This window comes from Lissotriton vulgaris, chromosome 2_1 (assembly GCF_964263255.1).
Source record: "Lissotriton vulgaris chromosome 2_1, aLisVul1.2, whole genome shotgun sequence".
Classification (NCBI taxonomy): domain Eukaryota; kingdom Metazoa; phylum Chordata; class Amphibia; order Caudata; family Salamandridae; genus Lissotriton; species Lissotriton vulgaris.
This window is the reverse complement of record NC_141687.1, coordinates 1320310766-1320331558: the sequence shown is the minus strand read 5'-3', so window position 1 is coordinate 1320331558 and position 20793 is coordinate 1320310766. Positions and strand designations below refer to the sequence as shown.

At 41.9% G+C, this 20793-nt stretch overlaps 1 protein-coding gene across 3 annotated transcripts in view; it reads left to right on the top strand.

Moving 5' to 3' along the window:
- Positions 1-20793, top strand: part of MYLK (myosin light chain kinase) — a 1710670-nt gene that overhangs the window by 956598 nt on the left and 733279 nt on the right. For all 3 annotated transcript variants that reach the window (XM_086957081.1, XM_086957079.1, XM_086957080.1), the window contains exon 12: positions 15020-15172. In XM_086957081.1, the coding sequence (XP_086813207.1) occupies positions 15020-15172 (153 nt within the window). The remainder of the gene's footprint in view (positions 1-15019; positions 15173-20793) is intronic.

The following is a 20793-nucleotide window of genomic DNA, read 5'->3' as shown; positions in this document are numbered from 1 at the left end:
CACACCCCCTCACCCTCACTCACCCTCACACCCCTCACCCTCACACACCCTCACCCTCTTACCCTCCCACACCCTCACACCCCCTCAACCTTACACACCCTCATACCCTCACACACCCTCACTCACCCTCACCCTCACACCCCCTCACTCCCCACCCTCACCCACCCTCACCCCCTCACACCCTCACACACCATCACTCTCACCCTTACACACCCTCCCTCACCCTCACACCCCCTCACCCTCACACCTCCTCACCCTCACAACCCTCTCACCCTCTCACCCTCACAACCCTCTCACACCCCCTCACCCTCACACACCCTCACCCTCACAGCCCTCTCACCCTCACAACCCTCTCACCCTCACAACCCTCTCACCCTCACAACCCTCTCACCCTCACAACCCTCTCACACCCCCTCACCCTCACACCCTCTCACCCTCACGCACCCTCACCCACCCTCACCCTCACACCCCCTCACCCTCACACACCCTCTCACCATCTCACCCTCTCACCCCCACCCCCTCACCCTCACACCCTCTCACCCTCACAACCCTCTCACCCTCACAACCCTCTCACCCTCACAACCCTCTCACCCTCACAACCCTCTCACACCCCCTCACCCTCACAACCCCCTCACCCTCACAACCCTCTCACCCTCACAACCCTCTCACCCTCACAACCCTCTCACCCTCACAACCCTCTCACACCCCCTCACCCCCCCCTCACCCTCAGACACCCTCACCCTCACACCCCCTCACCCTCACACACCCTCTCACCATCTCACCCTCTCACCCCCACCCTCACACCCTCACCCTCACACCCCCTCACCCTCCCTCACCCCCCTCACCCCCTACCCTAACACACCCTCACATACCCTCACTCACCCTCACACCCCTCACCCTCACACACCCTCACCCTCTTACCCTCACCCTCTTACCCTCACACACCCCCTCACCCTTACACACCCTCAAACCCTCACGCACCCTCACCCTCACACCCCCTCACCCTCACACCCCCTCACCCCTCCACCCTCACACCCCTCACCCCCACTCACACCCTCACACACTCACACACCCTCTCACCCTTACACACCCTCTCACCCTCACAACCCCCTCACCCTCACACACCCTCACCCTCACACACCCTCAGTCTCTCATCCCCTAACCCTCACACACCCTCACCCTCACACACCATCACCCACCCTCACCCACCCTCACACACCCAAACACACCCTCACCCTGCCTCACACACCCCCACACCCACCCTCACACACCCCCACACACCCTCACACACCCTCAACAGCATAGCATAGCAAAACATAGCGTAGCATAGCATGACAAAAAAGCATAGGATAGCAAAACATAGCATAGCATAACAAAACAAAGCATAGGATAGCAAAACAAAACATAGCATAGCAAAACACAACAAAGCATAGCATAGCATAACAAAACACAACACAACAAAACATAGCATAGCATAACAAAACATAGCATAACATAACACAACATAGCATAACATAACAAACCATAGCATAACATAACAAAACATAGCATAACCTAACAAAACATAGCATATCATAACAAAACACAACAAAACATAGCATAGCAAAACATAGCATATCAAAACATAACAAAACATAGCATAGCATAACAAAACATAGCATTGCATAACAAAACAAAGCTTAGCATAACAAAACATAGCATAGCCAAACAAAGCATAGCATAATAAAACACAACAAAACATAGCATAGCATAACAAAGCAAAGCATAGCAAAACACAACATAGCATAGCATAACAAAACACAAAACAACATTGCATAGCATAACAAAACAAAGCATAGGATAGCAAAACTAAACCTAGCATAACAAAACAAAGCATAGGATAACAAAACAAAACATAGCATAACGAAACATAGCATAACATAACAAAACATAGTATAACATAACAAAACACAACACATAGCACAACAAAACATAGCAAAACACAACAAAACATAGCATAGCTTAACAAAACACAACAAAACATAGCAGAGCAAAACAAAACATATAGCATAGCAAAACATAGCATAGCATACTAAATACAACAAAACATAGCATAGCATAGCATAACAAAACATAGCATAGCAAAACAAAGCATAGCATAATAAAACACAACAAAACATAGCATAGCATAACAAAACATAGCCTAGAAAAACAAAGCTTGGCATAGCAAAACATAGCATAGCATAACAAAACATAGCATAGCTTAACAAAACACAGCATAGCGTAGCATAACAAATCAAAGCATAGGATAGCAAAACATAGCATAGCATAACAAAACAAAACATAGGGTAGCAAAACAAAACATAGCATAGCATACAGCATCACTCAGCCCCACCACAGCATCACTCAGGGGCACCACATCAACACTATGCGCTACCACAGCATCACTGAACCCCACAGCATCACTCGTTCACCATCACAACATCACTCAGCGCCACCACAGCATCAATCTGTGCAACCATTCAACAACTGGTTCAAATATGTTCTCTCAATGTTGCAAGCATTATTACAAATGTAACAAAGAGATGTTAATATTTCACTTTTGTTCTTGGATTTTCATCACAATAAAATACACTGAGCATAATCTTCACAAACGTTATTTACAAAAGTTTAAGCTAATGCCATTATAAATTACAATCACTTTAATTCAAGTGTTAATTATTAAAAAAAAAACTAAAAGCCATTGTTATTTGTAATATCAATACATGTAAGTCACGTAAATACAACACATATTGCATTACAAATGCTATAGGTGTCACATTTGCGAAAGTTTATAACTATTGGCATTGTAAATGACAAAGCTATTAATTTTGCTATTTTCATAAACAAAACATAAATAAAAAATGTGTCATTTACAATACCAATAACTCAAACTTTCCTAATGCGAGACCTATTGCATTGCAAATGCTTGTTTATATAGTTTACAAACAAAATGGTAAAAATATCTTGAATTGGACTTAAAAAGGTGTTCAATCATTGTCTGATGATGGTCTATTTTGATGCGATTTGCCTGATGCCAAATGTTGTTTTCGTTAGTTTTAAGTACAGTTTCATTAACCAGGGGTAGAATTATCTTTCAATGTTCCTCAGGTGTCTTCCACCAAAGAGTAGTATACACACCAAGTCTATGGAAGTGCCTTTTTGTTGGCTTGGTAATGTCCCGTCATGGTAGAATGGTGTTTTCCCTGCCCTGAGCCCCCAACTGCATGTATTTGATATACTGACTTTGGATTTTTGGCCCTAGAGTCAAGCGCATCTAGCTCAGAGCCCTACGACTGTCCCTGACATAAGTATGTCCCGGACTGGAGGATCACCAACTGTGCCCTCATTTGTTGAGAGTGGACTACTGTTCTTGCCCTGAGCTTAGTACATAGAGCAATGGTGGCACTTGTGTGAGGGGAAAGGAGTGAAGGATCTTTTATCTATTCCATGATGCATTATGTTAGCAAGGAGCTACTGATTAGTCATCCTGAACACGCAGGGCTTTAAGTGGGATGAAAATACTGGGGGGAGTGGTCCTTTAAAGGGGAATGGCCAATGTAATTAAGGGCGTGGCTTAAAACATCTAAGCTAAAAATCTATGCTTAGCACAGTGTGCCACCCAACGTGTATTTAGCTGTTTGCCGTTCCTTCCAGATATATGATACAAGTAACATCATACCTACAACAAGTCAGGACTATTGGCTTTGTCATTGGTTGTTATTTGCATAAGATAAATAAGCAGCAACTATGGCTTGTATGTAATATTGAAAAAGCTTCCACTTACAGCCCTGGTGACACCACAACAATGTTGCTGCTCCTAAGTTTCAAAAAGAGAAGGGACACCCAGAGAAAAAATGACTTTCTTTAAAGGATTTCCCTTCCCCTAGAACGCTCACCTGGCATGACGTCATGCTGTATTGTCCCCACTAGTGAGAAGTGAGCAGTGTGAGCACGGGCATATCGGTGTGCCTGCTGTCACTCCAGTTAGGTAGAAAACACGGACCGCCTGTGCCAGGGCACAAAACAGAGCCCGATAGAGACCCTTTTCAAGCCTCCCCCTTTAAAAAAGTGCCGGGGCTCAGCAATGATGAGACCGGGCCCACTTAAAGCCTTGGGAACACAGCTATTTGGTTGATGGCATGAGGAGGGTTGAAACTGCATGCTCTATTGTGAAAGGTCTTTGATACCTTATGGTGAGGCCAGCCCTCTTCTCCTTCCATAATTACTCCATCGGTTTGGCAGATGACAGACAATACAGCAACCTCACACCTCTGTGTGCCGCTGTAGATGCCCCTCCTTGTGACGGCCCCAGTAGTTAAAGAGACCAAAGGAGACTAGAAAGGAAAACAAATTAAAAAGTACAGTGTTCATTCTACACATACATTTCACCCAATAACTATGCATTCTTCACATCCCATTCTTCTATTTTTTTTTGTTAAATAATTTTTTATTTAAGAAAAAGAACACAGAAAAACAAATATAATATTACGTTCAGAAGAGTAAATATGCAACACAAATTCTTGACCATAGACCTTTCTGGTGATAGGTGTTTGATCCATTTGTAGATATTAAGATGTTAATTATTCTTTTTTTTTTTTTAAAGGAAATTGAAATTTCGGAAGCTCTGTCAACGTCAGTGGTGTGGAAGGGAACACATAATGACTGGCGCATGATTTAATACTGCGGATTCTGCCTTACATGGATGACATTTTCTAGTAGCCATTCCGCTTAGGGCAATAATAGTAGTCCTTTCTCTCATTATCGGCCCTCTTCTGCAGATCGAGCCTTTAACTGTGAAACGGGATTTCAGCAGACACTAAAAGCTAAGGCTCTGATCTATTGATCTAATACTTGTACTTAAAATGAGTACTGAACCCAAACATAAGCCTGTTCAATATAAATTTCAAATTTTAGGACTAGCTATTGTCTGCAAGTACAAAGAAGTGAACATAGTATCTTGATTTACATGTGAACATTTCTTGATCCGGGGCGGGGGTGGCGAAGAGTTTTAAAACTAGACTTTGCAAGTCCTTTTTCTTTCAATACAAGGAGGCCATTTGTATGTTTCTGGTAATGTGTTTCAGGGTTTATTATTATACCTTTAATTAAAAAGAGTGTCTGCTGTCTTAGTGGACTGTCACAGCCTTAATGTGTCGTCATTCCCTGAGGATATGATTCTCTGCTAGAACACCGTACTTCCCCTGAGCTAAAATTAAAGTAATAACTAGTTTATGAATACATGCCTCCTGGGTACACGTGTAAGCATACACATTGTGCCTGTATAAGGAATAATAAGTAAAACGCTGAATACCGTTTTTCATAGCCACCCAGGAGATCCTCACTCAGAAAGACATAATTGCAGTGTGACCGAATTTCCAAATTTATATGTGACAAATGCCTGAAGGTGTGGATATAGATATAGTTATATATAAATTCACTGAAAAAGACAAAGGTTAAAGTAACGTTATAGGTGAAATGTTCAGTAACAATGTAATGTTTTAAACACAAAAAAACATTGAAATTCACCAGTTTATAGTTATTTCAAGTGACTATACCTCATGCCCTAGGGTAACTAACTCAAACCTCTGCCATGTCTAAGGCCAGCCTCTGTAGCCAACCCATGTAAAGGCAGCCAACCCCACACTGTGCAGGGTCTTCGGTTATGCATGACAGGGGATTGGCCGCAGGCCAGGCCCTGTGGCCAACACCCCTCATGCAGCCATCCACATGTTGTCCACTGCCTTCGGCCATTTGCAGGGGAGAGGGAGTTGGCCAGAAGGCTTGGCATGCGACCAGGCCCTGTGGTCATCCCCCCCAAAGGCAGTCAGCCCCACGCTGCAGGAGAGGGAGTTGGCGTGAAGGCTTGGCATGCGACCAGGCCCTGTGGTCATCCCCCCCAAAGGCAGTCAGCCCCACGCTGCACACGGCTTTCTGGCGTGCATGGCTGTGGGTTGGCCACAGGGCCTGGCCCTGGGGACTCCTTCCCTCATGGCCTTTTTTATTTTTAAAGGGGAGGGGGGCTTCAGGACACACCTCCCCAAGCCTTGTTACACTCTCGGTACCCCATCCCCATTGCCGCTCTTTAAAATAAAGGGGAGGGGCCCACGTTGCTCCCCTCCCCAAGTCTTGTTTGGCCTTGGGGACCCCATCCCGAAGTGTCACTCCTTAAAATAAAGGGGAGGGGCTCGCACCCCACCCCCCACCCCCCAAACCCATTATCGGCCCCTCGGACTCCATCAATAAAGGTGTTGAACATTTTTAATTGTGATCCTGTGTTCATATTTTGGATACAGCACCCAGTCCCACACCATGCTGCCGTGCACACTTAAGTCTGTGCACCGGTTGCAGAATGAAACATATCACAACGATTGTGCTGTTGAAGTGCAGGCATAAACTGTCATCTCCACTGCAAACAGATCATTAGTAAAAAACAGTCCAGCTGTTTGAAACCGGTGGTCCACCTTTCACTGTGCCAGAGGCAACCCTGCATGCATTTGAAATGAGACCAGAGATCCATCTGCAGGTAGGTGCAGTGAGTGGCTCCACTCACCAGGAGTGGATGTCTGAGCTGTCCATTAGATGCCTTTTTCCCTATTTAAGGATTTTTCCAGGGTGGGCACACCTATTTTGCGAGTCCCTTAGTATGGTGTGTTATCTCAGCTCCCTCAATAGCTCCTTTGCCTCTACACCTGCATGTGCTTTTAACACAGCTCGGGTTTAGAGGCAAAGTGTTTCCTCATTTGTGTTGGTTCATGCCCCCAATCAAATGAGGGAATGCCCCCTAGAGATAACGCAAGTCCGTTTTCATTACAGTCGAGGTCATGATTTCGCAGCTCCTTCTGTAACACCAAAGTGAACTGGAACAAAGAAAGTGGGTGCACACTCCTGTGGCGCACACATGGTATGTAAGTTCGTATCGCACTTGGGGTCTGCGGTGTACTCCTAGTATAGGTTCTCCTTCATGTATTCTTCTATAAGAGTTTCTTACGCATTTTTGCACACATGTGCATTTATCTCATTCAGGCTGCAGATGTTGTATGTTGGTGACATGGTGCCAGGATGTATGTGCTACATATGATCTTCAGGTGCTTACATTTTGCTGAACTGTTTTATTAATATCTTCTGGTGAATTAGGAGAGAGATATTTCTGAGTTGTTTTCTTTTGTGGTCTCTCTTGGTTTGTTATTTGCAAGATCATGTCAGGCACATGGCTGTATTGATCTATTTGGATGTAGTGGGCTTCTGTTTTGGGCTTATCAGTAGTCCGGGCGTAGTCAACCCCCCTGTTTTAGCAGCTATAGCAGGGGTGAAGTTCTTGATGGGCATTTTCTGTCTGCAACTCGGCAGACAAAGACTCCTAAATAACTTGAAAGAGTTGAGTGAGTGAAAGGATGGATAGATGTATGAGTGAAACGGTGGATGGGTAGAAAGATCGGTGGATGATTGAGTGAAAGGAAGGATTTAAGGATGTATGAGTGAACGAACAGATGGGTTAGTGAAAGGGAAGATGGATGCATGAAAGGGTGGATGGATGGATAATTCAAAGAATGAATGAATGAAAAGGAGGGTGGGTGACTGGATAGTAGGGTAATGGATGGATGAGTGAAAGTGTGGATGGATGATAAAAAATTATGGATGAATGAGTGAAGGTGGAAGAGAGGATGGTTGAGTGAAAGAATGGATGGATGAGTGAAAGGGAGGGTGGATTGATTGATGGATGGATGATAGGATCGATGGATGAAGCTGGTGGTTCATTAACCCCCACCTTTAGCAGCTACAGGGAGGAGGGGAATTCTTGATGGGCTTCTTCTGTCTGCAACTTGGCAGACAAAGGTAAATAAGTGAGTGAAAAAATGGATGGTTTGATGTGAGTAAAAGAATGAATGGATGGGTGGATGGATAGATGGATGAGAAGAATGAGTGAAAGGATGGATATAAGGATGGATGAGTGAAAGGAATGGTGGATGGATGAAAGGATGGGCAGATGGATGAGTGAAAGAATGGATGGATGAGTGAAAGGGTGGGTGGATGATAGGATCGATGGATGAGTGAGTGAAAGGGCGGATGGCTATGGCTGAGTGATTAGGAGGGTGGAAGATGGATGAAAGGATATGTGAGTGAAAATATGGATGGCTATTTGAAAGGGAGGATGGATGGGATGAGTGAAAGGGAGAATGGATGCATGGATGAGTGAAAGAGTGAATGGATGGAGTGAAAGAGTGAATGGATGAATGGGCGGAAGGATGGATGGGTGATTCAAAGGATGGATGGATGAGCAAAAGGGAGGATAGATGGATGAGTCAAAGGATGGATGAGTGAAAGGGAGGGTGGATGGATGAAAGGATAGATGGATAAAAGGGTGGGTGGATGAAAGGATGGATGGATGAGTGAAATAATGGAAGGATGAGAAGAATGAGTGAAAGGTAGGATGTAAGGATGGATGAGTGAAAGGGAGGGTTGAGGGATGGATGAAGGGATGATAGATGGATGAGTGAAAGGATGGATGAGTGAAAGGAGGGTGGATTGATGGATGGATGATGAGAGGATGGATGGATGTATAAGGGAAAGAGTGAAAGAGCGGGTGGCTGAGTGAAAGTGAGGGCGAATGATGGCTGATGAGAGGATGGGTATGTGAAAGGAAGGATGGATTGGATTATTGAAAATGAGAATCGATGCATAGATGAGTGAAAGGATGGATGGATGGAGTGAAAGAGTGAATGAATGAATGGGCAAAATGATGGATGGATGAGTCAAAGGATGGATGGATGGATTAGAGAAAGGGAGGGTGGATGGATGAAACGATGGATGTGTGAAAGAATAGATGTATGAGTAAAAGGGAGGATGGATGGGTGAATGGAAGCATGTATGGATGAGTAGAAGGGTAAATGGATGGATAGATGAGTGGATGGAAGAATGGAAGGATGAGTGAAGTGATGGATGGAGTGAAAGGGTGGATGGATGAATGACTGAATGGATGGATGAGCGAAAAGGTGGATGGATGGATGGGTAGGTTTGGAGATGGATGGATAGGTTTAGATATTAATGGGAGGATGGATGGAATAGTGGAAGACTGAATGATAGATAAAAGAATGAATGAGTGACAGAATGTCAAGGTGTAATTGTGGATATAAGCAGGTGGATGGAAGGATAAACGGATGAATGGATAGATGTTTGGATTTAAGAGACAAGAGAGCTCCTCTGAATAGGGCTGTGGTGACTTGCTTATTTTGCTTGGTGCCATAAAAGCTTTGGTCCTAAGTGTTGAGATATTTAACTTTCTGGATACCCCCTGCATATTTTCCTGATTATTTTGTCATTTTCGTCATCAACGAGTTTCGGAGCTGCATTTACTGTGGTGTGTGATTTCGTACATGAGATGGTATGCTTCTGTTCTCCAAGTCATTTTGATGTGTCATTAAATGGGCGTTGCTTGCCTATTCCTCATTCATTGACGCAAGTGTGTGTTTGTGCGGACAGCTCTTTGGAAGAAGGCTTTCTTCTTTCCTGTTATTTAGAAAATGACATGCTTTCCAGTGTACATTTAATCAGATTTACTGGAAAAGTTTGGTATGAGTTACAAACTTTTCTCTATGCCTGTAATATCATGGGGGGCTAGCAATCAGGTTTTTGACCATCTAGATGTAGTAGTATGTCACTTAAAGTGGGTGTTAAGTACTCCATATTGGACATAAATAGTATCGGATGTCCAGGGCTGGACTAGCCCTAGAGGGCACCAGGTGTTTTCCCTGTGGGTAGGAAGTGTGGGGGGTGGGTTTGTTACTGGGGGCCAGTTTTGCATCAGTGCTGCAATATCGTCCCCCAGTACCAAAAGCAGGAGCAGTGAAGTGGGAGCGGAGCATTCTCACTAGCACCCCGACCCATCTCCCCCGCTACCGGTCGAGCAGATTGCCAGAGCTTGTTGCTGTTCCCAGTCTGGCTGCACTGGTGTAATGAAACTTGAGGGGGTCCCCCTACAAGTTACGTGGAGGGGCTCACTCCGGACTCATTAAGGAGCTCTCTGGGCAGAGTACTGTGCCGAGGGGGCCCGCTGGAACTTGGGGCGCCCGCACCGCAGGGGCTTCAGGGGCCTGTGAATTACCAGGCATGTTGAAGCTACTTGACACGGAAAATGCGTTCAACACCCGTAACACCCCGATCTGTTTTCTACAATGAAAGAGGTGGAGCGGGGGTGTCAACTGGGGCACAGTACTGGTTCAATTTAGCTTTTGGTAATAAACTTCCTGGGGCGTCAAGGGGAAATATGTATCAACAGAGTCAAAGGTAACCTGTGCCATCCAGGATAATGTTTACATCCAGCCAGATTTAATGTATTTTATCACCTTTTATACCAGCTATTGCAAGAAGATGGGTTATTTTTTCATAATTGTGCTGAACACACAACAGTTATGATCGGTCTGACACAATCCCCAAAGGAAGATATTGCTTTCATTGAACACACCTTTTAACCATTCAAAAGTAGTTGAACGTTAACTGGTTATGTATCTAACTAAGCTGACTCTCCCCAGAATGTAGGAAACCTCAACACCGGATTGCTGTATATCTAAAGTGAGAGCTACTCGAGACAAATTCAAAACCTCTTGAGTCATTTTGTCTAAGATAAGTTATCTTGTGGGGATGTACGACATTACAACGCATGCTTTTACATTGCATGCTTTTACAACGCGGGTTTTACAACGCATACCATTACAACGCATAGTGCTTTGGGGCGCTGGATAGTGAATAGTTTAATTTACTATTCCAACTCCAGTCCCCGTGGATAGTAGCGAAGGTGTTGGACAGTAAATTAAACCTATTCCCTATCCTAGAGCGCCCCCTGCGCAATGCGTTGTAATGGTTTGCGTTGTAAAAGTTGTGTCGTAAAGGCAATGCGTTGTAAAAGTTGCGTTGTAAGTGATGTTTCCCATCTTGTGGGGATCAAACGAACATTTCTACTCTGTGTTGGAAGAAGGTGTACAAAAGTAGACAAAACCATGGGATATTTTACTTTTTAAGCAGATAAATCTTTTTTAAAAGCCTGCATATCTCTTATTGGGGTAGTGTTCAAATATGGAATTATTTTCCGTCTAAGCATGTGTTTAAATGGTTGGCAATGCATATCTCAAATAAAAGAGACCAGGAGCTCCAAGGGAGCAGATTCATTCGCCCAATAATTATGTTCTTCGAGTGATTCTGACCTTTAACCAAATCTTACGTTTTCACCAGATAATCAAATGAGGGTGAGATCATGAAAGCCAAGTTAGCCATGAATCCCTTGTTGTTGTTCCTAGTTTGGTTTTTCAGATCAATGAAAAGTAAATTGAAAGGAAATGCATATTTGTTTTTCATTTTGAAAGCATGTGTTCATAATTTGATCAACTGTTTATATCATGTTTCTAATTTTAAAACTATTATTCATAAAATGTGGAACTAGGAGGCTCGCAGCTGCAGTGGCTCTTGCCACGTGGATGTGGTGCTTAGGCCTGGCTGATTTCTTTAATCAGTAAAAGAAAAAGTTTATTTGGTTGTTTTATGAGTTTCATGTTGAAGAAAATAGCAATCAAATGTATTACAGACTTTTTGTCTAAATAAACACACATTTGAAGCAAACCAAGATGTTATTAGTTTGCTTTGTACACAAATCTGCACTCAGTTTGAATGAACACAAAGAAATGAACCTGGCTTTGAATTGATTCCCACCCAGATTGGGATAGTTTCCCATGAAAGGTCACGGCCTATCTAAAGTGACTTTGCTTAAAATCAGGCTCTTACTCTCCTCTTCTGTTGGACTTGTTCAGTGTTGCTACTTCTTGTATTTGCCTAAGGCGGAGAGTTATCAGTACATTTATTTTTGTGACGATAGAAGCTGGAAATACCTATGCATTCATTGCCAGTGCTATACTTTATAACTATTGTAATTATGTGCCATTATTATATCAAGAGTTGCTAATAATACAAAAAGAAGACCCTCTTACTGATTACACCGTACATGTCAGCTCTTATGTGAATTATGGTGGGAAGAAATGATAGTCAAGATAGTGTCTATTATTTATTTAACAATCATGTTAACAAAAGTCTTCCTAACTTTTGGACAGTGTGGTACCATTCCTACTGACGAGGTTCATGGTGACATGCTTGAACTTACTGATAGAGATTCACCCTTTTAACTCCTTATGCACCAATGATAGATCTTGGCTATATCCAGGTAAATGGCCCCATAGTTTTTTTAAAAAATTGATAGCAGTCCCAAGAATCCCAACAATATTGGGCTACACATACAGAAATCAAACATCCACATTTCCCATGATATGACTATAGACATGCCGAGGTGTCCCAGAGGGCTTCAGTTTACACCCTCACTTGTAAACAAGATAGCATGCAAGCATCGGTGATCAGCAATTGAGCTGGTGATATTTATTCTCTAGCTGAGCTGGTGTGAGAAGCTGGCCTGGTACATGATGTCCACTAATGTAAGTGGGCACCTTGCACCAGTTCAGACAACCCTTATTGTGATTTAAGAGTTCTTAGACAACCTTAGAAAGCTCTCTAAGTGGTAGCTTTGGAAAACAGCATTCAGGCTTAGTCCAGAACGAGTGTAAAGCAGCTTGTTTTACCAGAATGCAATCTTATAGTATAGATTAAGTGAAAAAGAACCACACAAGGTATTTATAAAAATATGTATTTATTATAGAATAATGTCTAACATGTTTATATATCTCCTATGCAGATATAAACACAATGCACACAATACTTTGCATAGAAATACAGTAAATAACACAAAATAAACAGTGGAGCCGGGGGGGGCAAACCATACACCCAGAAAGGGGTATAAGAACCACGACTCATTCCAAGACAAGGTCGAGAGGACGTAGAAGTGTTGGGGACCCAAGGAACCAACCAAGGTGAGTAGATAGACCCCACGGAGAGCATGTGCAGTTTGTGAACACAACTGCATGCTCCGTACAACTCTACATATAAGTTGCGGTTGGATCTTTAAAGTTTAAGGACCCTTCCCAGTGGACCCTGAAGAAACCCAGTGGAAGACAGAAGGTTGGAGAGGCACCCCTCCCGTGGATACCCTAGTACCCACATTACCTACACCCGGAAAGCAGGATGCATACATGTGAAGTGGTATCGGAAACAGCCGTCAAACCCAATGGAGGACTTCAGGACAGTGCTGCTGCTGAAGAAGAAAAAAGTGTCAGTGGAATCTGAAGGTGTATTCTAGATGATAGGTACCTGCAAGCAGAGGTGACAGAGTCTATGCCACTCAGAAATTACCAGGAGACTTGGAAGATGAATGCCGCCCAGAGTTGCAGGATGGGTGACGTGGACCTCAACTCTGCAGCTGTGAGGACCAGGCGATGCTGAGGAAGACCATTACGTTAAAAAGCTGTCCCACTAAGGATGTCGAGTGCTGAGGGGTCGGGGTCCGGCAGAAGCACCAACAATCCTTGGCAAATGCAACCAACGCAGGAATTGAAGAAGGAGAAACGTCTGGACCAGCAAGGTCCAAGGGACTCCCCACAAGCAGGGGAGTCAGGACAGGCCCCAATCAGTCAGGTGAACCCAAAAGAAACAAAGGTGACCCTCAAATGGGCCCACAGGCCGGAGGCACTGAAGTCGCAAGAGGACCTCAAGCAGCTCACCAAAAGATGCAGGCCGCAATGCACATGATGTAGTGTGGCTGAAGATTTTGGTTGGAGGTGCTTGAGGTTGGAGCTACTTGGAGCCCCAAGATCTTCTTGGAAGGAAGACAACAAGTCTTTGCAACTGCAAGTTGACGCGGTGCACAGGTGTTTGGTTATTGCAACCCCCACAAGGGATACCGGCCTAAAACTTGGTGAGAGGGCAGGGCAGGCCTCGGGAGCTGGTGAAAACCACCACCTGTGTTGCAGAACCTTACGGAGTCCGGAGGAGCTCAGGATTAGCAGACCGGTCGACTCAGTTGCGGTGCCTGTGAATGCAGTGGAGTGACTCATTTACTCCAAGCGAGAAACCTTCTGGTGTCTTTGATGCCCACAGGCCGTGTAAGTTTCCTGTATGGTGCACAGGCACTGACGATGCAGCAGATTGGAAGGGAGACTAAGTTGAGCCCAAATGAAGTCCAGCAAAGCCCAGAGTGCTTAGATGATTGAAGAACTGGTGTTTGATCTGAATCTTGTCTCCTGAGAAATCTAGGGATTTTTTTTTTGTAAGTTAAGACTGATTAAAACATGTGGCAAAAATGAAGATATGGTGTGTGGGTTGCAAACCGCTATAATCGTTTTATCTGTATTGTTAATAATCAAGCTTTGGACATTGTTGTAGAATGTACCTATCCTGGAATATTAATTCACAATACTACATCTACCAAGGATAGGATTTTACTGAGATTTGGCAGCTAAAGCCATAAATATAGGAAATTGTATTTTCTGATTGATGTTTTTACTTCCCTGGGTAGACAGAGTTGATACAGTTTAAAGGGTTATATCTCTAAAATTCCCAGAATTTTACTCAATGGTTTGAATGTTTTAAATTTTGGATTATCAAATATTGTCACTGGTTGAACGTATGCTCTGGAAGCACTTTTTGGTGGTAAGTAGGAGCTCCTTGATTAAAGCACAATGATAGAGCTGGATATGGTGCGTATTGTATACCCAATGTACAGTAAAACTATATGTTTGTGGTGCTACTTAACACTTGTTAACAGTACTGTTTGTTACAACTCTAAATCCACTCTCTACCTTGATGTATAAAAATGGTGCAAATACTTTGTTTCTGAATCTAGATTTATTAAATTATGATATTCCTATAGATAGTTTTAAACAATAACTCAAAAGATATATCAAAGTCCAGAGCCACGTTCATAATTTTAATAATTCTATATGAATCAAATAATTGGGAGTAGAATGTACGTTTTTGTAAACCAGCGGTATGCAATTTTACCATAACGTTTTACCATAAATCTAAGTTAGATATGCATGTTCATAATTTTTATTTCATATTTTCTTTCCAACAGATCAATTGATACCTTACAGCCTTTCCACATTTGAGGATGGAGTTGCAACACTGACAGTAGACAATGTAGTACCAGAAGATGATGGTGTTTACACCTGCGTAGCTCAGAATTGTGCGGGGAAGGCATCTTGCAGTGCCACAGTCTCTGTACAGCGTAAGTACTGTACTGTAAAGTAACAAGGTTCACTGGGGTTCCATATTCCAGATGTAAGGCTGCCTCTTGCCATTCTTTATCAGGAGTTGATCTGTTCAGTATAAAGTCAGCCTTATCTATCACAGATCTTTGGGTCTGATGCATCAAATGGTTGTAACCGGTCTTTGGGTAAGTGTGTTCATATAGAAGGGTCATTGTGACATAAAATAAGAAAGACTGGAGTTTAGCAACAAGGAGAAGAAAATGTTTTATTTATTTATTATAAAAAATCATTACAAACAAGTTTAAAAACACTTCAGGTTGTGACAGGAACTTAGGTTACATCGATTAGAACTAACTAACATCGTATCATTGTTCAACAAAACACTTGTACGACTTGGTGTTGATAAACAATATTAAGATGCATTATAAAGTGCATGGATGCAATGGTTTACAACTAAGCACAATAATGAAGAAGCGCAGATTCAATCGATTTGCTATCACATCTTCAAAAACAAGAACTCATAAAATGGGTTTAGTTACCAATCACATCAAGGAACATTATAAAATAGTTTCTTATTTCGCACAACTCGTACAAAAATCATTACTGCTAAAATATTTCTCATAGAAACTATCTACCCGACCCCCTAATTTAAAGTAAACATATATCAAAGAACCAGGATTAAAGTGCAATAGATAAAATGTAAATGTTCAAAATATAAGCAATAGATTAAAAATGATCATTTGTACTTCTCAGACTAGGCCCTCATCAACGAAAAAAAAAACAATTCTTTGATATTAGGTTTATGTCCAGAATTATTATTTTGTATTTTATTTTTTTGTATTATTTTTTGAACTATAATCTTTATCCTGTAAAACCGTATGTCAATATTTTAGGCATGCAACAGAAATTAGGTGTTGTGCATGAAGAGTAGTTTTTTTCATCAATAAGGACAAACTTTACGAATCATAGGGTCAGGCCTGGACAAGAATGGAGTTATTTTGCTTTTTGCTTTTGCTTTGTCCACTAACAAATAACAATGGATGAGAGAAGGCCATCGCAAGAGCTAGGTGTTCAAATCAAACTGTGACTTCAATCAGAAATTATTTTTGTAGTAGAGTTAAAACGTGTAAATAGTGTTAGTTATTTGCTTTTGTAGTGGTGATTGAGGTGAGGTCATCTTTAAGGGTGGACAAAAAAGCAAATTTTTCCTGTGAGATATGCATTATTTTATTAGAAGTGATTGACATTATGAGCATTATATATAATAAACTTGACTTGTGTATTGCAATAGAGTGAAATGTGGGGGCATACCTAATATACAGGAAACAGGTTTAAGGAAAAACAAGTCTCTTAGTCGTGCCAGAGGTTGGTTTTGTAGTCCTACAAAACATTTTCTGCTCAAACGTGTCTCCCGTGACAAAATTAGGAATAAAATGGTGTAATGCAAAATACGCAGATTTTTATAAAAAAAATTACAGCATCTAGTTTGATTACATTTATTTAACTAGTTACATCATAAGAGATTCTCTATGGCTTAAAATTTCATAGCTCTTTGTTCTTGAAGCAGAAGGTGATAAACATGTTGGATGTTCTAAATATCATTTCCTAGGTACTTAGGAGTTTACTCATGGTCTAAAATGGACACATAACTGTGCATTAACTTGCTTATTAATGGCCTAGGTACCTTGAAGACTGCACTTGTCCATTTACAACCCTATTCAAGCAAACCACCTTCTGACACTGAATCTAGCGCAGTGCTGATGTCCACTACTAGATTGGTCAAAGGATTTATGTCTCAGCACCCCAGACCATCAATATCTGAGCAAACCTTTAGCAGATGCTAATCAATACGAAATGTCGCTCTCCAAACACTAGACCATGACTTTAAGCCAGACTCCATTTAATAGATTATGTGGAGCCCTGTGCTCAACAGCTACAGGTTGTTTTTTTGGCTCACAAAGTCTTCATTGTGTTGACTCATATTGAACATAAACGAAATAATGAAGCACTGTTTGTGGACGCCAGCTTTTCATTAGGTTTGTTCCACAATACATGTAGGGTGTATAAACTAGTTTTAATTCAAACTCCAAATATATACAACTTTTACACAAAGTTGTGAAATTAAGATAATTCTCAATAATTTGCTCTTGCAGATTATTCTCACATATTTTTCCAGGACAGTTTGTCGCACAAAGTTCTTTTCAAGAAAATTCTCCTGCAAAATATAGGTTTTGGTAGCTTTACATTTTAAAGGACTTTTTTATCAACTTTTGTGAAGTTAATAGAGTGTTAAGTGCTTAAAAATTGCAAGAAGCGAGAGTAGACATTTTCACATGTTTTCCTATCGCTAACTAAAGGGTTTGGAGAATAGAGGATTATTACTTTTATAAACATTATACATGCACTTACAGTTTAAAGATGTTCAGCTAACAGCTGCGTAGCTGTGCCTACTTCAATTTAGAGTTAGTCAGGAATGTGTAACTATAGTTTAATCTCATTATAATTTGAAAGGTCGTGTATCTTCTGAACTGTGTTCAAAACACAAAATTCCAATATATTGTAGCGAAGATTTTTCTGGCGATTTGCCATCACACTATCAACCGAAAGTTTACAATACTCTGGGGTAAATGGGCAAAGCGAGGTGTAAATCTTAAGTAGGACTGTGACTTCCATTGTATTTCCAAACAAAAGGTTGCACGTAGGGCTTAACTTGCAAAAGTAATAAAAGCAATAATAAATAATATCAACTATAATATTAGTGCTAATAACACTGTTAATAATAATCGTCATAGTTTCAATACGTTTTAGTTTAAGGTCTCAAAGCTTTTCATTGGAAGCCGCCTTAGACATTGCCTAATTCATGGGTTGCTGAAGTGGATACAAAGGTTGCTTAATCCTGATTCCACTTCGTGCCACCGTACACTTCCTGCCTCTTTATCACTCTCCTGCAAATTCTTTTTAATCCCTTTGTTGCTGTTTTTCTAGATTTGTCTTCCTTTTTTTTTTTTAACTCCCTTTCTGTCTTTCTCGGTGTCAATGTCTGATTTATGAAAAATAAATGGAGCGCCTCAAAATTGTGCGCCAGTGCCAGTCACTGGCACCAATTAAGTACCTGTGAGAAGAGACACGTTTTCAGGCATCGGCAAAGTGGGCTCTGGCCCAGGGCCCCATAGAGAGCCACCTGATAGAGCCAGCTATGTTATGCAGAGATTTTTGCCCTGATTACCTTGAATAATTTTTACACAGATTGTTGTAAATAGCGTCTTTCTATCATTTTTTAAATGTGCTAGAGTCTATTACAGACATTTTGCTGACAAAATGTGTATGTTTCATGCAACATCCACCCAAAAAGTTTTTTTTAGATCAGTACAAGACCTCATATGAGAATTGGGAGGGTGCGACAGAGATTATTTGCAGTAATATTTGTGAAATGCTCCTGAGTTACAATATTTAAAACACACATCACTATCCCTGAATATTAGATGCACACACATTTAGAATTTGACCAAAGAGGGCATGAAAGAGCTGGAACTGGGTCATAAAATCAAAGTTATTACAAACACGGGCCCCCCAAAATATATTTGGCCCAGGACCCCCAAAATGTTTTAAACGTTCCTGTGTGACAAGCCTCCCATGGTGTACTTCTCGCCGTCCTTAAGGGTCTCAGCCATGCTGTTTGGCCGCGGCCATCATAATCTGATTACTGACGGCGCTCATTGAACAGCAGACGGGCTAATTATAGGCACCTGAAATCCGGTCACACAATCTGCTGTAGCCAGACAGCGTCGTTTTTATCGGAGATGCTGGCAGGCGGAATCGACGGTTCACTGGAACTGATTTATCACTCGGGCATCGGAGGATGTGGACAATATGGCTTCCTAGATGACGCATTTGCAGGTAAGCGGGTCTGCGAACAGTATGGCGTCTGATGCATATACTCTGCTGCAATCTATGAGTGGCATTTTGCTGAGTGAACCATTCCGTCAGGGATGGACAGCATACGGCCCCTTTACAAAACTAAGAATCAAGTATAACTGTGTTAGAACATTTACTATTTGACGTAAAAATAATTTTGTTTCTGGAAAAGTAGGTAGTCCTCCCTTTTTGCTCCCTGAGTTAAACAGTGTAATGCACAGAAACAGCCACAGAGCATCATGTCGGCTCTTGGTCCCCTCTCGACCTCTTAAAATGGCCCTTACTAACCATGCCTCTCTTGTATTTACTCATTTTGGTTCACCTAGACTGCAACAGGAAACAGTGCATCAGAGAACTTTAGTTGAAATGTGTACAGTAAAATCCACGATAAACGCATACTACCTACCATCGGATATTTCAGTGGTAAATGGTTAAAGCATACAACTGATGGTATGAACAATATGCAATTATGCGACATTCAGGTTTAAATACAGCTGTCTTACTGGAGTCAAATAGTGAGAAATTCAGGAATCTAGAGTATTGCTTGAGTTACTGAAGTCCCATTCAAGGAGAACTTTTCAAAGGTAGTTTGGGTTAGTGATTTTTGCGTTATCTGATTTGATTGTTTCGTGTACTATCAGAATGTGTCTGATTATGGCTGCTCAGCTGGTATGGCCTGTACCATTGTCAGTCCAGTTGGTATCTTTCCAGAAATGGCCTTACTCATAGGAGCAACATTGATATATTGCCTACAAAGATTTGCCTAAATATTAAACTTAGCTCTTTGTTTATTCTGAGGAGCGTCAGAATCTGCACACAGTCTCTGCTTAAAACAATTCATGCAAAACTCTTACTAGACAGCTGATTTATGAAGACTTTTTTGTCTGGAGGGATTACTTTTGTCAAATTTTGTCCCACACATTTTATTTAATACTCTTCAGCCTTCGCAAAGGTTGCACTTTGTGTTGAATTTTATTTTGCCAAGTTTCACATATTTTAAGCAGCCAACGAAAAGTTAGCCACCAAAGGCAACCCCCATGCCATACGTGTAAGTGATGTGATGAAAGCTATGTGCACCTAATGATATTTGAGCTGTCAGTTTTTGCACACCTTTGAATGTTTTGGGATAAAATTATGTCAGTTAAGACATCTAAGCACTGCAATGGTTTCCCTTAAATACAACTGATCGGCGCCCTATCTTTAATTGTCTTTTTATGTGAAGGCATGCGTTAGTGTTAACGCCACTCACTGACAGCTAGCTGCCTCATGGCATACAACTGACACCCTACTAAGCTTCCTGAGTGTGGCTCACTTGATCTCCTATCACTCTGATCCTGAGACCGTGGCACGTGACGAGGCGTGCCACTGCATCGTCCCTTTAAGAATGTGATGTGATTTGAAAACAAAATAAGTTCAGGGTCCCAAAGTTCTTCAGAGCCCGCTTCCCCCCACTGCCTAATGTGAGGGTTTCCGAATTCCAATCCTGCTTAATGATTCCATGTCATGCAACGTTTTCCACAACACTTCCTGTCTAATTATCTCAGTTTTTGCAGTTATTTTTTCCTCCCAGCTTTCTCCCTTTGTCACTGTTTTGCTAACTTTCCCTTCTTTCCTTCTTATTCTCTCTCCCATTTCTGCATTTGTTTTTCTTCTTCTGGTTCAAAGTCTGATGATGAAATACAAGTCCTAGCAACCACCAGCACAAATTTAACACATAAGAAAC